Source organism: Cervus elaphus, chromosome 20 (genome assembly GCF_910594005.1).
Source record: "Cervus elaphus chromosome 20, mCerEla1.1, whole genome shotgun sequence".
Lineage (NCBI taxonomy): Eukaryota > Metazoa > Chordata > Mammalia > Artiodactyla > Cervidae > Cervus > Cervus elaphus.
Genome location: NC_057834.1, coordinates 82,083,197 through 82,102,809, shown reverse-complemented (window position 1 = coordinate 82,102,809; position 19,613 = coordinate 82,083,197). Strand labels below are relative to the sequence as shown.

Below are 19,613 nucleotides of genomic sequence, written 5' to 3'. Positions count from 1 at the left end.
AGAAGGGGACGACAGAGGGTGAGATGGTTGGATGGCATCACCGACTCGATGGACATGGGTTTGGGGGGACTCCGGGAGTTGGTGACGGACAGGGAGGCCTGGCATGCTGCGGTTCATGGGGTCGCAAAGAGTCGGACACAACTGAGTGACTGAACTGAACTGAACTGAACCTGACAAAAGAAAATGAAAGGAGAAAAGATATGCCATATTATCACTAACCAAAAGTTACTTGGATTACCTATATTAATTTTAGACAAAGCATATTTAGAACAATGAAAATTATGAAGAATACAAAGGGACATTATGTAATGATTTGGTGATCAGTTATCCAAGTTTTAACAGTCTTAAACATTAGCTTTTAACAACAGAGTGTCAAAATACATGAGGCAAAAGCAGATAGAATTGAAAGGATAAATAGACAGATCCACTATTACAGTTGGAGACTTCAAGATCCCTGTTTCGATACTTGATAGGCCAAGCAGGCATAAAATCAGTAAGTATGTTGATCACCTGAACAACACTATCAATTAGTCAACTTGATCTAATAACATGTATAGAATATGCCAACAGCATATTTAACAGAATTTAACATTCTTCTCCAACTTGCATGGAAAATTCACCAAGACAGAGCACATTATGGGCTATATATCATACCTTGAAAGTTTAAAAAATAGTACTCAAAGTATATTTGTAGATCACAATGGAAGTGAATGAAAAACTGATTATAAAAAGTAAGCTAGAAAAATTTCCAAATATTTGGAAATTAATTATAGACCATACATCTAAATAACACATGGGTCAAAAGTTGAGGTCTTGAGAAATTAAAAAAAATTTTTTGAACTAATTTTTTATTATGAAAATACAACTTATCAAAATTTGAGGGATTTAGGAAAAGCAGTACTTAGAAGGGAATTTATAACCTGAATGCATACACTGGAAAAATTAATCATCTACATTCACTAAAGATGGCATATAAGCATATGAAAAGATGCTTAACTTTATTTGTTACTAAGGATTTGAAAGTTAAAACAACGAGATACCACGTACATCTTTTAGAATTAGAATGATTAAACACACACACACGCACACACACAAAACTGCAAATTCCTGAGAAGGATGCAGAGCAATAGGAATTTTTTATTGCTTCAGTTCAGTTCAGTTCAGTTGCTCAGTCGTGTCTGACTCTTTGCGACCCCATGGACTGCAGCACACCAGGCCTCCCCGTCCGTCACCAACTCCCCAAGCCTACCCAAACTCATGTCCATTGAGTTGGTGATACCATCCAACCATCTCATTCTCTGTTGTCCCCTTCTCTTCTGCCGTCAATCTTTCCCAACATCAGGGTCTTTTCAAATGAGTCAGCTCTTCGCATCAGGTGGCCAAAGTATTGGAGTTTCAGGTTCAGGATAAGTCCTTCCAATGGATATTCAGGACTGATCTCCTTTAGGATGGACAGGTTGGATCTCCTTGCAGTCCAAGGGACTCTCAAGTGTCTTCTCCAACAGCACAGTTCAAAAGCATCAATTCTTCGGCACTCAGCTTTCTTTATAGTCCAACTCTCACATCCATACATGACTACTGGAAAAACCATAGCCTTGACTAGATGGACCTTTGTTGGCAAAGTATTGTCTCTGCTTTTTAATATGCTGTCTAGGTTGGTCATAACTTTCCTTCCAAGGAGTAAGCAGCTTTTAATTTCATAGCTGCAGTCACCATCTGCAGTGGTTTTGAAGCCCCCCAAAATGAAGTTAGCCACTGTTTCCCCATCTATTTGCCATGAAGTGATGGGGCTGGATGCCAAGATCTTAGTTTTCTGAATTTTGAGCCTTAAGCCAACTTTTTCCCTCTCCTCTTTCACCTTCATCAAGTGGCTCTTTAGTTCTTCTTCACTTTATGCCATAAGGCTGGTGTCATCTGCATATCTGAGGTTATTGATATTTCTCCCAGCAATCTTGATTCCAGCTTGTGCTTCCTCCAGCCCAGCGTTTCTCATGATGTACTCTGCATGTAAGTTAAATAAGCAGGGTGACAATATACAGCTTTGATGTACTCCTATTTGGAACCAGTCTGTTGTTCCATGTCCACCTCTAACTGTTGCTTCCTGACCTGTATACTGATTTCTCAAGAGGCAGGTCAGGTGGTCTGGTATTCCCATCTCTTTCAGAATTTTCCACAGTTTATTGTGATCCACAGAGTCAAAGGCTTTGGCATAGTCAGTACCACAGAAATAGATGTTTTTCTGGAACCTTGCTTTTTTGATGATCCAGCAGATGTTGACAATATGATCTCTGGTTCCTCTGCCTTTTCTAAAACTAGCCTGATCATCTGGAAGTTCATTTTTATTGCTAGTAGTGATGAAAAGTGGTATAGCCATTTTGGCAATTTCTTGTAAAACTAAACATAGTCTTCCTACAATCTAGCTGTCACACTCCTGGGATTTTTTTACAGAGATTTAAATACTATGTTCACACAACAACCTGCACATGAAAGATGGTGGCAGCATTATTCATGATTGCTGAAAATTAGAAGCAACCGAAATATCCTTCAGTAGTTGAATGGATAAACAAGCCGTGGTATATCCATATAATAGAAAATTATTCAATGATTATTAACAAATGAACTATAAAGACACAAAAAGATATGCACAGATTTTAAATGCATATTGCTAAGTGATAGCAGTCTGAAAGATTCCATGGAGTATGATTTGAGTTAAATGACATTCTGGAAAAGGCAAATTTCTGGTGATTATTAAAAAAAATGTCAGGAGGTGCCAAAGATAGGGATGCGTTGGAGATTTATTAACACTAAGGCGGTAGTTTATTCTGTGTGATGCATAATTGTGGATACATGACAGCATGTATAGTTCAGACCTATAGCACCTGAAGTACAAAGAGTAAACTTTAATGGATACATAATTTTAAAAAGTCATTTAATAGGTTCAGGAACCCAAGAATGAAAGACAGAATGTGAGAAAACATTCTAACGGTATTACAGATGTGTGAAACAGCTTCACTAAACATGACACAATAGGTGCTGACCTGAGTAAATTTGGAAGTAAGTAGAGTCTCTAATTGTAGAGGCAAAAGAAACTACATAGTAGCGTACTCTAGTTGATAAAGTTGTTTCCCAGGGGATAAAGTTTTTAACTGGATCAGATTCACAATGCTGGTGTTGTCATGTGTGTATACCAAAATTAAACAAGTAAGTAAATGGATGGCAGATGGTGGAAGCCAAGTTTCTCACTATTGGAGTGGGAGTTTTCAGGTAAGAAAGGAGGAAGCTAAAATGAATTGTAGAGTAATGAATTAGAGTTATCAGTACCAGGAAAAATTTATGTTTCTCTTACTTTAGATGTAGATGGTTACATATAGAAATATTTATAGAAATGGATATACATACATGTTAGTATTCACATACATTTCTCTTTTTCACAGCTAAGAGGGTCTGGAAGCAACAACACCCCAGTAGCAGTGAGCACACCTAGTTTGAAAGTCTTGATTTCTAATACTATTCTCCAGTAAAGGAAGTAGGGCTTATTGGAGAAATGACTGATTTGGGGACTGGAGCAGTAAGTGCAGAAAATGAGCATGGCCCATTTTATAGCTACTTAGCAGCAGCAGCAGAATTTTATAGTGGTAGAAAATAAGTAAGTGCTCAAATACACATGCATGCACGTGTGTGTATGTACACACAATTATGTATCAAAAGACATAGAGGCAATTGAGTTTCCAGTGCTCAAAGCTTGAGTAATTTGAGCAACAAAATAATCTAGTATTGGATTAGGGCCCAAAGTGTAGAATAAATATCCATGAGTTCTTGTTGATGTTAATAAGTGATTGAATAAGTAAATAGGGAGAAGAGATATATTTCTCAGGCAGAAGAATTTCACTATGCCTTCAATGAGATAGTGTAACTCCCTATTCTTAAAGTGTGCCCCGGGCATAGTGAGTTTATTTCAAAGAAAGTTTATTTCATGGAAAGAAAGGGGGAAAAGTAATTATACAATGAAGTCACCTGATAAGAGCTGCTTCAGCCAGGTGATCAATGCAGCCAGGTCAGCATCCACAGTGGTAAGCCTTGTTGATAGTATTTGATATGATATAAATGGAACTTTGCTTCTGTTGTCCTCTTCTTAATAATCCATAACCCTAGCTAATCACAAAAAAAAAAATCACACAAATACCAACAGAGGTATACTCTACAAGATACCTGACCAAAACTCCTGAAAATTGTCAAGGTCATCAAAGCAAGGAGAGTTTGAGGAATCATCACAGCCAAGAAGTACCTAAGGAGACTTGAACACTAAATGTAATGTGGTATCCTAGAGGAGATCCTGGAACAGGAAAAGGACATTAGGTAAAAACTGAAAAAAGAAATCTGAGTAAACTTTGGACTTTAGTAACAATAAGGTATTAATATTGGTTTATTAACTGTATAAATCTACCATGTTAATGTAAGGTGTTAATAATAATGGAAACTGGTGTTGGATATATGGTACCTCTCTGTACTAGTATCTTTGCAATTTTTCTGTAAATCTAAAACTATTCTAAAATAAGTTTATTTTAACAAAAGTCCCATTTTATATAAAAGTCTTGGAATGTAAATTATCTGTGTTATAAGAAAATATCAGTTGCCTGAAGATTTGGAATGGCAGGAGGGAGAGATCAAAAAGAGGCCTGAGAAAAGATATATATGTGTTCTTGACATGGTGATAGTTTCACAGTTATATTTATGTATAAAATCAAATTCTACACTTCAAATATTTGCAGTTTATGTTATATTTATTAAAGTTTTTTTTTTAAAGAATAGGGGACAAATGAAAAATAACAAAATAATAGACCCAAATTCACTTATACCAATAATTACATTAAACATAAATGATCTAAACAAGACCCAGCTATGTGCAGTGTAAAAGACGTCTACTTTAAATATACTGATAATTCGGGGTGAGGAAAGAGATGGGCCATCCAAACACTATCAAATGAAGGCTTGTAGTGCTGTATTAATATCATACAAGGTCAACTTCAGAATACAGATTATCCAGGATTAAAGAGGAACGTTTATAATGCTAAAAGTGCCAGTTCAGTAAAATGACAGAACAATCTTAAATATACTTTAGCCTAATAACAGCTTCGGTATACATGAAGCAAAAACTATATAGCTGAAAAGAGGTATAGCAAAATCTACAAAGACTTCTATAATCATCTCTAAGTAATCTGTACAACAATTAAGCAGAAAATCCAGAAGGATATAGAAGACCTGAACAATACCATCAACCAAATTGATTTAATTGACATTTGTAGTATATTCTACTTAGCAACAGTAGAAGACATTTTTTAAATACATATGGAACATTCACCGTCAGAGACCATATCCTGGATCATAAGACAAACATTGAGCATTTAAAACAATTAAAAATGATACAAAATATGTTCTCTGACCATAATGAGACTAACTAGAAATCAATAACAAAGATATCAGGAAAATCTCAGATACTTGTTAATTTAAACAGCACTTCTAAATAATTCATGGTCAAAATAAAGTCTTAAGGGAAATTAGAAAATATTTTTGGACTGAAAATGAAAATACAGTGTGTCAGAATTTGTTAGGTGTACCTAAATCCTAGTTCACAGGGAAATGATCTAAACTTTCACAATATGAAACTAGAAAAAGAACAAAATAAAGCCAAAGAAAGTAGAGAGCAGGGGAAAAGATAAGAGCAGGATTTAATGACATTGGAAAAAATCATAGAGAAAAATCAGTGAAAACAAAAGGTGGTTCTTTGGAAAAATAAAAACTTAAAATCCTTTAGCCAAACTAGCGAAAAGAAAGAAGGCAAATTGCCAATGTCGTGAATAAAAGGGGGAAATAACTACAGATGCAACAGACATTTAAAGGCCAATAAGGGCTTCTCTTGTAGCTCAGTCGGTAAAGAATCTGCCTGCACTGCAGGAGACCTGGGTTCGATTCCTGGGTTGGGAAGATCCCCTGGAGAAGGAAATGGCAACCCACTCCAGTATCCTTGCCTGGAAAATCTCATGGACAGAGGAGCCTTATGGGCTGCAGTCCGTGGGGTCGCAAAGAGTCGAGCATGACTGAGTGACTAACACTAACTAACTAACTAAGGGGATTTTGGAAACAACTTTATTCATGTGAGTTTGACAACTTAGCTGAAATAGACCATTTATTGAAAGACACAAACTACCAATATTCACTAAAGATGAAATAGAAAACAGAATAGTATGCTATCCATTCAATATCACAGTAATCCAAGTCTGTGCCCCAACCAGTAATGCTGAAGAAGATGAAGTTGAGTGGTTCTATGAAGACCTACAAGACCTCCTAGAAGTAACACCCAAAAAAGATGTCCTTTTCATTATAGGGGACTGGAATGCAAAAGTCAAAGTCAAGAGATACCTGGAGTACAGGCACTTGGAGTAACAAGCAAGTTTGGTCTTGGAGTACAAAAGGAAGCAGAGCAAAGGCTAACAGAGTTTTGCAAGAGAATGCACTGGTCATAGCCAACACCCTGTTCCAATAACACAAGAGAAGGCTCTACACATGGACATTACCAGATGGCCAATGCCGATATCAGATTGATTATATTCTTTGCAGCCAAAGACTGAAAAGCTCCATACAGTCAGCAAAAATAAGACCAGGAGCTTCTGTGGCTCAGATCATGAACTCTTTATTGCAAAATTCAGACTTAAATTGAATAAAGTAAAGAACACCACTAGACCATTCAGGTATGACCTAAATCAGATCCCTTATGATTATACAGTGGAAGTGACAAATAGATTCAAGGGATTAGAGCTGATAGAGACCCTGAAGAACTATGGAAACAGAGGTCCGGTGACGTGGTACAGGAAGCAGTGATCAAGACCATCCCCAAGGGAAAGAAATGCAAAAAGGCAAAGTGGTCGTCTTACAAATAGCTGAGAAGTGAAAGGCAAAGGAGAAAAGGAAAGATATATCCATTTGAATGCAGAGTTCCAAAGAAGAACAAGGAGAGATAAGAAAGCCTTCCTCAGTGATCAGTGCAAAGAAATAGAGGAAAATAATAGAATGGGAAAGACTAGAGATTCCTTTAAGAAGAGTAGAGACACCAAGAGAGCATTTCATGCAAAGATGGGCACAATAAAGAACAGAAATGGTATAGAGCTAACAGAAGCAGAAGATATTAAGAGGTGGTAAAAGAACTATACAAAAAAGATCTTCATGACCCAGATAACCATGATGGTGTGATCACTCACCTAAAGCCAGACATCCTGGAATGTGAAGTCAAGTGGGCCTTAGGAAGCATCACTATGAACAAAGCTAGTGGAGGCGAAGGAATTCCAGTTGAGCTATGATGCTATGAAAGTGCTGCACTCAATATGCCAGCCAATTTGGAAAACTCAGCAGTGGCCACAGGACTGGAAAAGGTCAGTTTTCATTCTAATCCCAAAGAAAGGCAATGCCAAAGAATGCTCAAACTACCATACAATTGCACTCATCTCACACACTAGGAAAACAATGCTCAAAATTCTCCAAGCTAGGTTTCAATAGTACATGAACCATAAACTTCCAGATGTTCAAGCTGGATTTAGAAAAGGCAGAGGAACCAGAAAATTGCCAACATCCATTGGATCATTGAAAAAGCAAGAGAATTCCAGAAAAACATCTACTTTATTGATTATGCCAAAGCCTTTGACTGTGTAGGTCACAACAAACTGTGGAAAATTCTGAAAGAGATGGGAATACCAGACCACCTTACCTGCCGCCTGAGAAATCTGTATGCAGGTCAAGAAGCAACAGTTAGAAATGGACATGTAACAACAGACTGATTCCAAATTGGCAAAGGAGTATGTCAGTGCTGTATATTGTCACCCTGCTTATTTAACTTACATGCAGAGCATATCATGCGAAATGCCAGGCTACATGCAGCACAAGCTGGAATCAAGATTGCCGGGGGAAATATCAATATCCTCAGATACGCAAATGACACCACCCTTAATGGCAGAAAGTGAAGAAGAACTAGAGAGCCTCTTGATGAAAGTGACAGAGGAGAGTGAAAAAGCTGGCTTAAAATTCAACATTCAGAAAACTAAGATCATGGCATCCAGTCCCAGCACTTCATGGCAATTAGATGGGGGAAACAGGGTCAACTGTGACAGACTTTATTTTCTTGGGCTCCAAAATCACTTCATATGGTGACTGCAACCATGAAATTAAAAGAGGCTTGCTCCTTGGGAGAAAAGCTATGACCAACCTAGACAGCATATTAAAAAGCAGAGACATTACTTTGCCAACAAAGGTCCGTCTAGTCAAAGCTATTGTTTTTCCCGTAGTCATGTACAGATATGAGAGTTAGATTATAAAGAAAGCTGAGCACCAAAGAATTGATGCTTTTGAACTGTAGTGTTGGAGAAGACACTTGAGAGTCCCTTGGACTGCAAGGAGATCAAACCAGTCCATCCTAAAGGAAATCAGTCTTGAATATTCATTGGAAGGACTGATGCTGAAGCTGAAACTCCAGTATTTTGGCCACCTGATGGGAAGAACTGACTCATTTGTAAAGACCCTAATGCTGGGAAATATTGAAGGCAGGAGGCGAAGGGGATGACAGATGATGAGATGGTGGGATGGCATCACTGACTCAATGGACATGAGTTTGAACAAGCTCTAGGAGTTGGTGATAGACAGAGAAGCCTGGCGTGCTGCAGGCCATGGATTTGAAAAAAGTCAGACACAACTGAGTGACTTATAAACAAACTACTGGCCTAGATAGTTTTCCTGACAAATGCTACCAAAAATTTTAGGAGGAGATGATATCAGATCCCTCCAATTATCTCTAGAAAATAAAAGAATACTTTGCTAATAGTGATGTTGAGCAGCACTATTTACAGTAGGTAGAACATGGAAACAACGTAGATGTCCATTGACAGGTGAATGGATAAAGAAACCGTGCTACATATTGCTCAGTCATAAAAAGGAACACATTTGAGTCAGTTCTAATGAGATGGATGAACCTATAGCCTATTGTATAGAGGTGAAGTAAGTCAGAAAGAAAAAGATAAATGTCATATGCTAATGCATATATATGGAATCTAGTAAGATGGAACTGATGAATTTATTTGTAACACAGCAATGGAGAAACAGACATAGAGAACAGACTTATGGACATGGGGAAGAGGGGAGGAAGAAGAGGGTGAGATGTAGGGAGAGAATAACATAGAAACTTACAATACCATAAATAAAATAGCTAATCGGAATTTGCTCTATGACTCAGAGAGCTCAAACAGGGACTCTGTAACAGTATAGAGGGGTGTGATGGGGTAGGAGGTGGGAGGGAAGTCAAGAGGGAGGGGACATATGTAAATCTATGGCTGATTCATGTTGATACTTGGCAGAAAATGGTTACATTCTGTAAATCAATTATTCTTCAAATAGAAAAAGATAATAAAAATTTAAAAAAAGAATCCTCTGTTTTATGCAGCCTTTCTTAATCTGATATCAAAATCATGCAAAAACTGTACATAAAAATAAAACTTGAAAACAATATATCTTGTAAACATATACCAATCTTTAGTAAAATATTAGTAAATTGAATTCAGCAATTTAGAAAAAGAATAGTACACCAAGACCAAGAGGTGTTTATCTTGGGAATTCAAGTCTGGTTTAATATTTGAAAATTAGTAACTGTGATCCACCATATTAGCAGACTAAAGGAGACTAAAGCCATATGATCAAATCAACAAATATGAAAAAGTATTTGATAAAATTCATCCTTTTTATATAAAGCACTCAGCTAACTAGGAATACAAGTGAAGTTCTTTATCTCAGTACGGAGCATCTACAAAAAATTTCTACAGTTGACATCAAAATCAGTGATGAGAAACTGAACCCTTTGTTCCTAAGATTGGGAATAAGGCAAGAATGTTTAGTCTTACCCCTTGTTTAATGTATTCCTGGAAGTCTTAGCCAGTGCAGTATGGCAAGAAAAGTAAATAACAAAGGAATTAAAAAGGAAAAATAAACCAAACTGTATCTGTTCAAAGATAACAATTTTCTACATAGAAAATCTCAAGCAATCTAGAAAAAGGAAAAGATTCCTAAAGCTTAATAAGTGAATTTAGCCAGGTTCCAGTACACAAGGTTAGCATACAAAAATGTCATATTTCTATATACTAGCAATGAACAATTGCAAACATCTTTCAAAGTACCACTTAAAATAGCTCCAATTAAGGAGCAGTAAGTACTTAAGTATAAGACTGACAAAATATGTACAGAATCTGTATGCTGAAAAAATATAAAACACTGATGAAAGAAATCAAAGGCCCCGAAAAATGAGATATGATATGATCATGTATTGAAAGACTCAAACTATTGTTATCATTTCTCTCAATAAACAATCTCAATTAAGTCCTAGCAAGATTATTTTTGTAGACATGGACAAACTTTTAAAATTTATATAGAGAAGTTAAGAAACTATAATAGCCAGAACACTTTACCAAAAAAAAAATGTTGAAAGATTCATACAATCAGTTTGAAAACTTAATTAAAAGATACGGTACCCAACACAGTACACCATTGATGAAAGAACTGGCACATAGATCAGTAGAACAATGTAGAAAGTCTAGAATAGACCTACGCAGTTATGGTTAACTGATTATTGACAAAGGTGCAAAGGCAATTTATTGTAAATGGATATTTAAATTGTGGTAAATCCATACAGTGGAACAGTGGGGTACTAGTCAATAAAAAATTAGTAAGCTATTGAAAAACACAACATGGATGAACCTGTTTTTATGTTGTGCTAAATGAAATCAGCCAGTCTTAAATAGTTGAATTCACTTATAAAAGGTATGAATCCATTTTGGGAAAGGCAAAACTATTACTTTAAAACCTTTATTTGTATAGCAGGGGTCATGGTCATATCATTTGTCGTCTGCCTGTAGCAGATATATTATTTACATATCAAATATGCTTCCGTGTTTGTTGTTGTTGTTTTTAATTTAACCTTCAAACTAGTATATAGTTCTGCTTGGCCCCAACATGATTATAAACATAAATGTGGACAGTGAAATTGCACGGCTATAAGGTAACCATCTGAATAAACATTTTCTTGTAGCAGAATCTCAGACTCTGAAAACTATTTCCATCTCCTACCAGCCATTAATCTCCACTTCCCTACCCTTGTTTGAAGAAGTCTTTACTGTGGGAATCATTATTGTCAGTACAAAGGAGGCTTGATCTAGGAGGCAGAAGACATAGGTGACTTTTAGCAAGTCACTTAATATTTATAAGTTTGTCTTCTTAAGGATAATAATATCTGTTCTGCTTACTTCTTTTGAAATCAGTGGAAACCATTTTATATGTTGTGAAATGTTTTTGGAAATGTAAGCTATCATCATTACTATTATTAAACATCAGAAATAAAGCAATATTTTGTGATATGGCAATCAGATTCAACTCTGAAAATTATTATGAATTTTAGAATTAATGCAGAATGAATAATAAAGATTTTATAACTTCTAGGTTGATTACTCTCTAGTTTTATTATCATAGTGAAAGTGAAAGTGTTAGTCTCTTAGTCTTGTCAGACTCTTTGTGACCCCATGGTCTGTCCATGGGATTCTCCAGGCGAGAATGCTGGAGTGGTTTGCCATTCTCTTCTCCAGGAGATCTTCCCAACCCAGGGATCAAACCCAGGTCTCCTGCAATGCAGGCAAATTCTTTACCATCTGAGCTACCAGGGAAGCCCTAGTATAATTTATTATCATACACTATTTAAACTATTAATAGAATATAAGATATGTTGTTATAGCAAGTTTGGGTACATGGATAGACATCTTAGCACAAATTCAGTTTATGAAAATACTATCAGGAAGGGTAACAAGCAAAATACTTAAGATTAATTTGAATTATGAAGAAATTCAGTTTTAGTTAAAGCTGTAGTTATTTCTTTCTAGCAGTAGATGACAGTAGAGTTCTTTGTAGTAAGAATCAAATTGCCTAAGTACTTATATAACAACAGCTTCCTATTCACATTACCATATATAGAAATACTGCTGTAGGCACTAAAGATTTTACTTTCTATAAGGACTTTGTAACAGATAAAAAAGAGTTTTACTGAAGAAAAAGGATAAATTTTAAAGTGTTGAAGATTACTCCCTTCTTTGCTTCCTCCACCTCCTCCCCCTCCTTCCTATGGTAATTTTGTTATAAAGTTTATACATTGCTTTAAATAAATTAACCTGAGTGTCATATTTAGAAATCTGGAATATTTGTAGGAAACTCCAGCAATGTTGGATATAAGTCTAGCTAGACATGTTGTGTTAAAAACAAGTATTTTGGGCTGAAATGTTAGAATTAGCTTGTACTTTTGCCAAGGGAATACTGTGAGTGTAATATTTCGGGGAGGTTCATATGTCAGAGATGAGTGATTGCAAGGAGTGGCTGGAAACAGGGAAAAGAAGTTATTTTAGAAATCCACATTTGCACTAATAAAAATGAAACTCAAAGAATAAATAAAATTTTGTAACAGATTAAATAGAGAAGTTAAATGACATTACTTCCAGTGCTGTTGTCTCTATATATGAGCAGCTAGGTGGTTGTTGGATAATTTACAAATATGATCCTATCATAAATAAAATATTTTCAAGTGTTTGATTCTACTTAGACCTTTAACTTGTTAAAAATGAACAAATACTTTTATATGTATATTTATTATGTAATATGTGCATTGCACAATTTGAGACATAAATTTATAAACAAATTTTAACGTAAAATTCCAAGATTATTGGAAATAGCAGAGAGAGCAGTTTATTTTTCCAGGAAATTTGTGGGAAACTTTCCATGAAGAGGTGACACTTTTGCTGAGCCCTGAGGATGAATAGAATTTATCCCAAGAAAGCAAGTGAAAGATTCAGGAATTTTATCCACTTTACGCCTGTAAATAACCAGCTCATGCTCTATAGATGTTTATTAAAGGCTGGAGACACCTGTGGAGGGTGTGTTTTGTGTAAAGTCTGTTGTTAATAAAGAAATTATCTAGTATTATATACACACATTTCTCAGAAGGCTACAGTTTAAGAAGTTTGGTCTTGTAGATACTGTTGCCTGTTTGTTTAGATTGATACTAATTTTATTGCACAAAATAAAATGTACACAAATGAGCTCTTATTTGGCAAAATGCATTAGTCAATGTTTCCTTTGTATGCGTGTGTGTGTGTGTGTGTGTGTGTGTGTGTGTGTGTGGTATCCTAATTTGATTACATTATTATTCCTTTTTATTCTGCTTGTCATCATTGTTTCTATTTATTTTGTTTGTTAAGCAGTAGGCAGGAAATCATAAGATTTTTTGATAATTACTTTTTTATAATTTATTCTTTTGAAGGATAATTGCTTTACAGAATTTTGTTGTTTTCTGTCAAACCTCGACATGAATCAGCCATAGGTATACACATATCCCCTACCTCTTGAATCTCCCTCCCATCTCTCATTAGATTTTTTTTAAAAGATCTTTCTTTCCTTTCCCTCCTTCCTCCCCCCTTATCATCCTTTAATAAAAGTGTCACAAGGCAAGTACCCAGAATCATTTTTAAATGTCACAGGTTACTTTTTTTGTGCAAATGGACAGTTTACTTTTAACTAAAGTTGCTGTTTCAAAGTGAGATCCCTAAATCAGAGATCAGGGAAGCAGCAATCCTCAGTGTCAAGTCTAAAAATTAACATATTTCAGTCAACTAGAATGATTTTTTTCCTTTCAACTGAAACCTCTCACTGTGGCTGATTTTATATACTTTAAATCTTAATATTTTTTCAAATTATAGAATGTTTTAAAATGTACTGCAGATGTGCACTTGTCAGCAAATTATGTTTGGTAAGCAATACTAACATACTAAGTTTTTGTAGTTTCTGTATGTATTAGATTTAAGCCAGTGAATTAGCAATGTTGAGTTTTTTAAATTATAGTTCACTTTTTTTTTCATTAAAAGTTATGTTTGTTTTTTGAGTGTTTTGTAATATCTGTTCCATACAGGTTTTCAATGAAAAGTTAACTGTTTATAAGGATCTATAAAGTCTATACTAGTCTATATTAGCTGATTTGCTGGGAAAAAAGAACACAACCTTTTAAACTTATTACATTTGGAGAGTGGTTTGACCTTCAGTTATTTGTATAGGGTTGTAATGCATGTGTAAATAGTTTTCCTTTTTAAAAATTTTTTCAGCTTATTATTTATATCTAAAGCTTTATATTTAGTGTTCTCATTAACCTGTGTATTAGTATTAAAACACTCAAACATAGACCTTTTAAGGATGATATTGCAAGTCTTTAAAATCTTCATCTCTAGTTGAAGTTTTGCTAAGCAAGGCTCAGTAATGTGCTGTTTTATATTAACAGGAAACAGAACAGCAGTAGTGGTTTGAATACCCTGCAAACAGGAAGTTTGACACATGCATAGCTCTTAGCTTCTGTGTAAGGAGTTGTTGAGCTCCTTCTGGAAATATTTTCAGTTACTCTAAGTTAAGTGTAAATACACATGAATGGCAGCTTATAGAGAAGTACCCTGTAACCAATATACAGGTACTACTGCTCTTCAGAAATTGGAAGGTTTTGCTAGCCGATTATTTCATAGACACTCCAAAGGTACTGCACATGATCAGAAAACAACTCTGGAAAATGACAGCCTTCATTTCTCTGAACATACTGCCTTATGGGACAAATCAAGTAAGTTTTGTTTTTGTTTTTTGATGATACATTGTAACTAGAAGCTAAAATACTAATTGTAGTTTTAGAATCAGAGAACTATGGGGGTATTTTTTTGTTGTTGTCTTTTTTGTAATTTGCACAAACATATTTTGCAAGGTAAAGTTGAAAAAAATCCACAAAAACTTGATTATAAATTGAGCTGAATCACATAGCTCATGGTTTTGTTTGAAATACAATCAGTTAAACTGAGTATCAGTGGGGAAATTTTCTACTAGATTCTTAATTTCTAGTGTGTATTATGGTTTTGTTTTTATTTTTTTGTTTTTATGTAAAAGTGAAATGCCTACATTTAAGAGAGATAATCAGTTTATTTTTTTAAATGTCATACATTTATAAGCCTTAAAATTCAAAAGGGGTAAAAGAACTCTTGAATTTATAATTAAATTTTTATTATGTTTGCCATATTTTATTTTTAAATGCATGTGTAAAAGTTACCTTAGTTTAACAAGCAGGATTTATAATATGAAAGCATACTATGATTATTCTATGTGAAATCTTACATTTAAAACATTAAAAATACCAGAAGCGTTCTTATAGTGGGGGGTACTTGTTTATGCATGCATCACATTCTTTCCAGACATGGTAAAATGTTTCGACTTGCTGCTTGGCCGAAATGGTGATACATAATGATTTTTTTGTGACATGCAATTTTTAAAGGATGCATTTCACTTATAAACAATACCAGTGCTGCCATTCCACATCTCACCTTGGACTTTCCTCAAAGTATTTTTGTCACTCTGATCAAAGGAACAATAGAATTACTCTTGGTCCTTTTTAGTGTGTTTGATCACCAGACAGCACTAGGTTTTGCCTCTGTTTATATACTCCATAGCAGTTAAAGAGGAAAACTCAGCTAAAACAGCAACAACAGAACAAGAATAGCTTGTAGAATTGACACCTTTGTTTATATAGTAGCTTCATAGTTCCACGGAAGCTTATTTGAATTTTTTTTAATCACATCAGAATTTTTTTTTACCTATAAGTTATATTAGGGAGAAAGTAAAAAACATGTATTTGTACATTTCTTTTTCCTTCTAGAGATTTTGATTATTTATAATTAATCCTTACTATGTAGCAAGTTGATAGATGAGAAATTGCAAATATCTTCAAGGTAATGAACTGTTAAATATTGAAATAGGAGTACGTTATTAAAATTTACCAAGCAACAAAAGTTTGCTGTTCATTCTACTTGCCCTATTCTGTTAAATTGCAGTCTCCTAAGGCCTTTTGGAAATCATTTTTATGCATTTCAGGGATCTTTTAATTAAACATTCAATGAAGAATGAGGACAATATTGGCTTAGTACACTAACCCCTATTTCTACAAATAGAGGGTATTTAGTAAATGTGTCACAAATAATGAATGGTATGGGCTTTTAATAATGAAAAGTTGTGTTTGAGCTGTACCCTCAACATTTAAAAGAGTGTGTGGGGCTTGTAACATTTTCTGAGACACATTTTAAAATCTAACAGTTGAAGGTAATATCAGGAACTATGATTTCTTTTGGAGAAACAAATAAAATGCTGTTAACATTTTTCTTTATTGTGATGTCACAAAATAAATTAATAGGATCATAGTGCACAGTGAAATTAAGCACAGACTTTGCAGCCATTCAAATAATAGATGTGATATAAGAAATACTTAAAGAGTGACTGAATGTTCATTAATCAAGCATTCCTTCACTTTCTCTTTCATATCCCAGAATATCATAGACAAAATAATTGTATATATGTAGTGATGATTATGGTAAGCATGGAGTTCTGGTTTCCTATTATGGAATGTTTTGTTGTAGAGGAGAAAATAAGGATACAACAGAAACAGAGGAATCCTTCTGTTTCAAAATTCCAAGGTTTATTTTTTGTGGTGGAAACACAAATTCTTATTCATTTATAGTGTGAGTTATGGAAGGAACTTTGACAGTATGAAGTTTTCATGCAGATTACATTCTTCATGCTGCTTAGAACAGTTTACTTCCATGACTTGTTTGATAAGAAAAAGGAATGTAATATCTCCTGCTGATAAGCTGAGTATGCTTGTTTCAAAAGTGCTATTTAGGAAATAAGATGAGCATAGAAACTGCATTTAATTTTATAAAAAATTAGATTTCTGAACTATTGAGTAAAGATTATAATGGTCAATTTAAGCATATATGAAATGTAACAATTTTAATACAAGTTTCTTTATTCTTCAGTGATATTAAATTTAAGAAGAAACACAAAATAAAGGCCATATAGTGGTTTCCAGGTGCTTTAAATGTGTTTTATCTTTTACTACTAAAATAACAGGAATTCCTGTTTGATAACATAAATATTTAACAGCTGATTCCTTGAACATATAAGTACATGAAGTTCAAAACAAAAACATGAAGGAATTCTTTCTATTCTGACTCAGAATTAAAGGGAATATTGACATTCCATTGAGTTTTCTTTCTAGAAAATTTGTTATAGTTAGCTTCTAAATCTTTCTTTGATCATAAATGGTGTGTTGAGTTACACAATGCTGAACTTGATGGAAGTTTTGCACATTTTAAATGTTGGACTTTATATATTTAATGTCTAATTGCAACAGTTTAAGCACTGAATAGATGAATACCATCAAATACTTTACCTATTCTTTCCTGTGAATTGATAGGTTATTTCTCTGGCAGATACAAATCCATATTAGTGAAGTTTAGATTGAAATACTGTATTGAACAAATGAGCAATTTTGTATGTGGACTTTTTTTCAGATAGAATCAGAGCTAAGTTCAATTCAGTTCAGTTCAGTCGCTCAGTCGTGTCCAACTCTTTGCGACTCCATGAACCGCAATACGCCAGGCCTCCCTTTCCATCACCAACTCCCAGAGTTTACCCAAACTCATGTCCGTCTAGTCAGTGATGCCATCCAACCATCTCATGCTCTGTCGTCCCCTTCTCCTTCTGCCCTCAATCTTTCCCAGCATCAGGGTCTTTTCAAATGAATCAGCTCTTCACATCAGGTGGCCATAGTATTGGAGTTTCAGCTTCAACATCAGTCCTTCCAATGAACATTCAGGACTAATCTCCTTTAGGATGGACTGGTTGAATGTCCTTGCAGTCCAAGGGACTCTCAAGAGTCTTCTCCAACATCACAGTTCAAAAGCATCAATTCTTCAGTGCTCAGCTTTCTTTATAGTCTGACTCTCACATCCATACGTGACTACTGGAAAAACCATAGCCTTGACTAGATGGACCTTTGTTGGCAAGGTAATGTCTCTGCTTTTTAATATGCTGTCTAGGTTGGTCATAATTTTCCTTCCAAGGAGTAAGCATCTTTTAATTTCATGGCTGCAATCACCTTTTCCTCCTCTGAGTCTCAAAATTCATTCTTCAATATACTTGGAAGGCTCTGTCTTCTCCTTAATGCTAATTTCTTCTTTAGTGCTAAACTCCCACAGAAAGTTACTTATACATTTTTAAGCTACTATTTCATTGTGCCTAGACTATTATGTGGTCTGTATGTTTGCTCTTTCTCTTGTTTTTGAGGGTAATAACTCAATCTTATTTTTCCCATATCCTAGTTTGCAGGCTATAATATTGCAAATCCTCAAAAAATTAATTACTACCAAGAAGCAGTGGAATATTGCAGATGAAAAAAGTAGATGAAAAGATAATGTGGAAGGTCTTTTAGCTTAGAAGTTACAAGATACAGATATAGTACACTAAAGCAGAGGTCTCCAACCTTTTGGGCACCAGGGAAGACAATTCATCCGCAGACTGGGGGAAGGATGATTGAAGTGCATTACACTGACTGTGCACTTTATTTCTATTATTATTACATCAGCTCCACCTCAGATCACCATGCATTAGATCCTGGAGGTTGGGGACCCCTGCACTAAAGCATGGGAGTAAACTGCCTTAAAGACTGTATGAGCTTTGGAAAGTTAAAACTGCCTAAACTGGTCTATTATAACTGCTTTAGCTCTTTGCAGATTCTATTGCATTATCAAGATAATGCGTATAATTCCCTATGCTGTACATTAAATCTGTGTTGCTTCTATACTTTATATATAGTAATTTGCATATGTTAATCTCATATCCTTAATTTGTGCCCCACCCTTTCCCTCTCCACTTTGGTAACCAGAAGTTTATTTTCAATGTCTGTGAGTTGCTTTTCTATGTCTGTGAGTCTGTTTCTGTCTGTGAGTCATATTTGTCTTTCTCTAACGAAGAGGAACTAAAAAGCCTCTTGATGAAAGTGAAAGATGAGAGTGAAAAAGTTGGCTTAAAGCTCAACATTCAGAAAACTAAGATCATGGCATCTGGTCCCATCACCTCATGGGAAATAGATGGGGAGACAGTGGAAACAGTGTCAGACTTTATTTTTTGGGGATCCAAAATCACTGCAGATGGTGACTGCAGCCATGAAATTAAAAGACACTTACTCCTTGGAAGGAAAGATATGACCAACCTAGATAGCATATTAAAAAGCAGAGACATTACTTTGCCAACAAAGGTCCGTCTGGTCAAGGCTATGGTTTTTCCAGTGGTCATGTGTGGATCTGAGAGTTGGACTGTAAAGAAAGGTGAGTGCTGAAAAATTGATGCTTTTGAACTGTGGTGTTGGAGAAGACTCTTGAGAGTCCCTTGGACTGCAAGGAGATCCAACCAGTTCATTCTAAAGGAGCTAAGTCCTGGGTGTTCATTGGAAAGACTGATGTTTAAGCTGAAACTCCAATACTCTGGCCACCTCATGAGAAGAATTGACTCATTGGAAAAGACCCTGATGCTGAGAGGGATTGGGGGCAGGAGGAGAAGGGGACAACAGAGGATGAGATGGCTGGATGGCATCACCGACTCGATGGGCATGGGTTTGGGTAGACTCCAGGAGTTGGTGA

General features: G+C 35.3%; 1 protein-coding gene across 2 annotated transcripts in view; it reads left to right on the top strand.

Annotated features, from left to right (window-relative positions):
- PRKACB (protein kinase cAMP-activated catalytic subunit beta) overlaps window positions 1–19,613 on the top strand; it is a 154,200-nt gene that overhangs the window by 51,918 nt on the left and 82,669 nt on the right. Inside the window, exon 1 of one of the 2 annotated variants that reach the window (XM_043875889.1) lies at window positions 14,403–14,716. The exons of the other annotated variant lie outside the window; for it this stretch is intronic. Within the exon in view, the coding sequence (XP_043731824.1) occupies window positions 14,533–14,716 (184 nt within the window). The 5' untranslated portion in view covers window positions 14,403–14,532. Of the gene's footprint in view, window positions 1–14,402; window positions 14,717–19,613 lie in introns of those variants that run through there. 2 annotated transcript variants of the gene reach the window in all.